Source organism: Chrysemys picta, chromosome 9 (genome assembly GCF_011386835.1).
Source record: "Chrysemys picta bellii isolate R12L10 chromosome 9, ASM1138683v2, whole genome shotgun sequence".
Lineage (NCBI taxonomy): Eukaryota > Metazoa > Chordata > Testudines > Emydidae > Chrysemys > Chrysemys picta.
In genome coordinates this window covers 91,545,297-91,550,566 of record NC_088799.1, presented here as the reverse complement: position 1 = coordinate 91,550,566, position 5,270 = coordinate 91,545,297, and the positions used below count along the sequence as shown (strand labels likewise).

Below are 5,270 nucleotides of genomic sequence, written 5' to 3'. Positions count from 1 at the left end.
TAAAGTGATATTTAAGGAGAAGCAAGCTATTACATACAACAAAACCATTCTTTCTGAATATTTTGAATGCATATTGCTTTAGAAGAACTATCATTACCACGATTATTTAATAAGAGAAAGTAATGAACAAAGTAAACATCAGCTAAATATATGAATGTTAACTGGCCTTTATAATGGAACTTCTCAAGCTGTTTTCTATATTTAATACTTCTGTCTATTTTAGATGCACAGAGATTCGTGTATTTCAAAAGCGGGTATCATGTTCATAAGCTGAAGGCTACCTTATAGCAAAGCTTCAAGACAGCAGGTTCTCTGTGAACCCATAATTGCTATTTGCTGGCAGGGTCAACAACTTTTAGATCTCTGTAGATAACTGAATGGCTGCAAAACTGTGCTAGACAAATAAAGCTATATATTTCTTCCCCCAAAGCATAGAATAATTAAAAGAGGAAGACATCTATGGTTAAACAAAAAGATTCCTAAATGATACACATCAATAATTTAATCATTTATGATTTATTTATGCAGATTTGACAGTCATTGCACTGTGGCTGAAATGAAGGCTTTTGCATTTTCTCTTTTCTGATAATATAGGAAGAGGTTTGTGTGATTTTTTGTTTTGTTTTTGTTTTTGTACTCCTGCAGATTCAGTGCATCAACAAGCAGCTATTTATCACAGCTGAGAAAACTAGTATATTCAAAGAATGACAGGTTGAGAATTAGTCTGTCTGTCCAGGCTTTTTATAGGCAATCTGTAGGAGATTCAGGACACAAAAGTGGAAAAATGTGTGTTTACTTGGAGAGGTAATTAATCACATCGACCTTCAAAACGTTTCTTGCAAGTTTTACTATACGTTAATAAACAAATAAATAAAAAAAATCTGACTTAAGGCTTGTACCTAATCCTATGAAAAACCAGTATAGTTTGCATGATGCTTTGGAAGAGGCTGCTAAGATCAGAAGCTTGTCATAACAATCATGATGGCACAATGGCTGATGCTGCTCAGAAATGTTTTTGTGCTCTTTATGAAAGTGCTTTCATTGAAATTTACATGTACGCAGCAGGCTCTCAGCAGAGGAGAAATTTAATTTAGTTTCTGTCAGGAGATAGACATTTCAGCAAAGAAGATGTCTGAACATAGGATGTGATTCTGAGGGGAAGTTGTTTATCCCATGTTCAGATTTTTTTCCCTTATGCTGGTGATACTGTATGTAGGAGTTTACAATAACACAGGCCCCAATCCTGCAAACAATTAAGCATGTGTTTAATTTTGTGTACCTGACTAGTCCTATTGGCTTCAATGTACTTAAAGTACGTGTGGGGCTGTAGTTGGTCACTAATAGATACTGCCATGTTGCCTGTAGAACAGCTGGATTTTGTTTTTCTTTCCAGCTCTATCCCCAATTTCCCCCCAAGTTTTTTTTGTTTTTTTTAGCAGAATGGGAATAGGGAGTGAAATGTAAAGGCCACATATTGCCATACAAGACCCTCCAAGATGTTCCAGTGCACACCCAGAGCTGGTTATGGCTTTACATATTATTGGGTAGAAGGCCTGCTTTTTCTCTTAGGCTGTCAACCAGCACTCAGATTATGCTGGTCAGTGGATGGCTGGCACTCGAATGAGAGCAGAAAATGCTGCAGATCCAGTCTGAGTGGGGCCTCTGAGGGTGAGAGTCTCCCTCTTTCATTATAATAATTAATGGAGATATCCCATCTCCTAGAGCTGGAAGGGACCTTGAAAGGTCATCAAGTCCAGCCCCCTGCCTTCACTAGGAGGACCAAGTACTGATTTTGCCCCAGATCCCCAAGTGGCCCCCTCAAAGATTGAACTCATAATTCTGGGTTTAGCAGGCCAATGCTCAAACCACTGAGCTATCCCTCCCTGAGGCTATACTTTATTGCAGTGACTCTTGTGTCTATGGTACCAGATAGCTGGGGTAATGGAGAGGCATGAGACAGACAGTAAATTAGCACAAACATCAGCATTATCTGCCCTCATCTCTTTTCACATTGCCCTGCTCATCCCTCCATTCGGCCCCATCATCTTCATTGTCTGTTTCTTGCAGAAGCATCTCCTCACCATTGCTTGTATTGGCACATCTGATATATTGAGCTAATCTCCAAGACTGCTACCTACAGCTGTTTGAAAAATAAAATTTCCATCCATGCCGAGATTTCAAAATTTGATTTTGCCCTGAAGCGGGATGAAAAGTTGAAATCTAGGAAATTTTTTGTGATACAAAATATTCAAAAGTATAGAATACTGCATAGAAACATTTAGACTTTATATTATATTGTAACAAAAGTAAAAATGAAAAGTTTAGATTACTTCCTGCAAAAATGTAGATGAAATCAGTATGTTCCCGTGAAACATTTTGACTTAGTCGAATCTATGTTTTCTGATAACTGTTCAGTCAGAAAACATTCAACCAGCCCTACTGCTACCCTTGCCACATGCAGATCCCTTCCTCTTACTACCATAAGCCTGACAAGAAACTACTGGACTGACCATGGTGAAGTTTTCAGGTATTTAGGGATGGTCTATGTATTAGTAATGTAGTAATAAAAAAAATTGTATTCTCAGGATGTGGCCATTTGGCCACTCTACTAGAATGTTGCGTTCTTTTCCTCCCTATTTTGTCTGTTTTAGTCTTTCTAATGTGTAAACAATTTGGGGTGGGGCGGGGTCTGTGCTTTCTTTTGTATTTGTAAGCGTGTTGGACATTGTCAGAGCTATTGGACACAAATAAAGCTTGTAACTTTATGTAGTGATGAGGGAATGTTTTCTTATGGTTAGAGAAGGGAACAGGAAACCAGGTCTTTAATTTCTAGTGGTATGTCTACACAACACTATGTGTAAGTATGCTCACACTTCTTATCAAACTGTCTGTACTGGGCTATCTTGATTATCACTTCAAAAGTTTTTTTTCTCTTAATTAATTGGCCTCTCAGAGTTGGTAAGACAACTCCCACCTGTTTATGCTCTCTGTATGTGTGTGTATATATATCTCCTCAATATATGTTCCATTCTATATGCATCCGAAGAAGTGGGCTGTAGCCCACGAAAACTTATGCTCTAATAAATTTGTTAGTCTCTAAGGCCTGGTCTACACTACGGGTTTAGGTCGACTTTAGCAGCGTTAAACCGAATTAAGCCTGGACACGTCCACACAACGAAGCCCTTTCTTTCGACTTAAAGGGTCCTTTAAACCGGTTTCTTTACACCACCTCTGACGAGGGGATTAGTGATAAAACCGGTCTTTGCGGGTCGGAATTGGGGTAGTGTGGACGGAATTCGGCGTTATTGGCCTCCGGGAGCTATCCCACAGTGCTTCATTGTGACCGCTCTGGACAGCACTCTCAACTCAGATGCACTGACCAGGTAGACAGGAAAAGACCCGCGAAGGTTTGAATTTCATTTCCTGTTTGCCCAGCGTGGAGAGCACAGGTGACCCCGCAGAGCTCATCAGCACAGGTAACCGTGATGGAGTCCTCCCAGGATCACAAAAGAGCTCCAGCATGGACCGAACGGGAGGTACGAGATCTGCTCGCCATATGGGGAGATGAAGCAGTGATAGCTGAACTCCGTAGCAGTAAAAGAAATGGAAAAGTATTAGAAAAGATCTCCAAGGCCATGAAGGACCGAGGCCATAACAGGGACACACAGCAGTGCCGCGTGAAAATTAAGGAGCTACGGCAAGCTTACCACAAAGCCAGAGAAGCAAACGGAAGGTCCGGGGCAGAGCCGCAAACTTGCCGCTACTACGCGGAGCTGCATGCGATCCTAGGGGGTGCAGCCACCACTACCCCAACCGTGTGCTATGACTCTCTCACTGGAGAAACACACAGGGAAGACGGTTCGGGGAACGAGGAAGATGACGATGGAGGTACTGTAGGTAGCTCACAGCAGCAAGGAAGCGGAGAAACCGGTTTCCCCAACAGCCAGGATATGTTTGTGACCCTGGACCTGGAACCAGTAACCCCCGAACTCACCCAAGACCCTCAGGGCACACAGGAGACCTCTGGTGAGTGTAACTTTGTAACTATTTGTAAACATTACAAAAAAAAGCAAGCGTGTTTAATGATTACTTTGCCCTGGCAATCGCGGCCAGTACATCTACTGGAAAAGTCTGTTAACGTGTATGGGGATGGAGCGGAAATCCTCCAGGGACATCTCCAGAAAGCTCTCCTGGTTGAAATGGGGTGATTTTATTAAGGGGACATTCAGAGGCGCCTGTTCCTGCTCTTCTGACCAGAAATGTTCCCCGCTGTTAACCACGCGGTGGGGGGAGGGGTGAAGTGATCATCCCAGAGAATCGTGTGTGTGTGTGTGTGTGTGTGGGGGGGGTTTACTTTTGTTTGTGCCGCATGTTAACCGGGAAACCGCAGCCCCCTCCTTTTACATTGAAACCCCATTTTAAATGGACAACCCAATTCATCCTTGATATGGGAAATGCGCTGCTGTTTGCAACCTTTCCCGCATGTTAAGAAGGTTAAAAAAGCCAAAACACTGTGGCCTACGATGGCTGCCTGCAAGCCGAAATATGCGACCTTGTAATGAAAGAGTGTACCCATTGTTCTCTAAAATGTGTCTTTTTTAACCACCTCTCCCTTCTCCTCCGCCAGCTGCAAATGTTTCTCCTTCGCAGAGGCTCGTGAACATTAGAAAGAGAAAACGTAGGACGAGGGACGAGATGTTCACGGAGCTGCAGATGTCCGCCCAGGCTGATAGAGCACAGCAGAATGCGTGGAGGCAGTCAATGATGGAGATGAGAAAAGCCCAATATGAACGAGAGGAGAGGTGGCGGGCTGAATCGCGGGAAGAACAGAGCAAGTGGCGGGCTGAAGACGATAGGTGGCGTCAGCTTGCAGACAGACGGCAAGAGGCAATGCTCCGTCTGCTGGAGCATCAAACTGATATGCTCGAGCGTATGGTTGAGTTGCAGGAAAGGCAGCAGGAGCAGAGACCGCCGCTACAGCCCCTGTGTAACCAACAGCCCTCCTCCCCAAGTTCCATAGCCTCCTCACCCAGACGCCCAAGAACACGGTGGGGGGGCCTCCGTCCACCCAGTCACTCCACCCCAGATGATCGCCCAAGCATCAGAAGGCTGGCCTTCAATAAGAGTTAAAGTTTTAAAATGCAGTGTGTCCTTTTCCATCCCTCCTCCCCCACCCATCCCAGGCTATCTTGGCAATTATCCCCCTACCTCTGTAAGGAACTAATAAAGAATGCATGAATGTTAAAAAAAATGACTTTATTGCCTCTGCA

General features: G+C 43.5%; 1 protein-coding gene across 1 annotated transcript; it reads left to right on the top strand.

Moving 5' to 3' along the window:
• The first annotated feature begins 3,085 nt into the window (after window positions 1-3,085).
• On the top strand, window positions 3,086-5,270 carry LOC135973454 (uncharacterized). Its single transcript, XM_065556649.1, has 2 exons — window positions 3,086-4,026; window positions 4,628-5,270. The coding sequence occupies exons 1-2, from the start codon at window positions 3,486-3,488 to the stop codon at window positions 5,128-5,130; spliced, it is 1,044 nt and encodes a 347-aa protein (XP_065412721.1). The 5' UTR covers window positions 3,086-3,485; the 3' UTR covers window positions 5,131-5,270.

Coding starts and splice junctions, on each gene's coding strand:
- LOC135973454 (XM_065556649.1), top strand. CDS start 3,486: ATGGAGTCCTCCCAGGATCACAAAAGAGCTCCAGCATGGACCGAACGG. Junction 4,027..4,627: donor GGGCACACAGGAGACCTCTG/GTGAGTGTAACT, acceptor CTCCTCCGCCAG/CTGCAAATGTTTCTCCTTCG.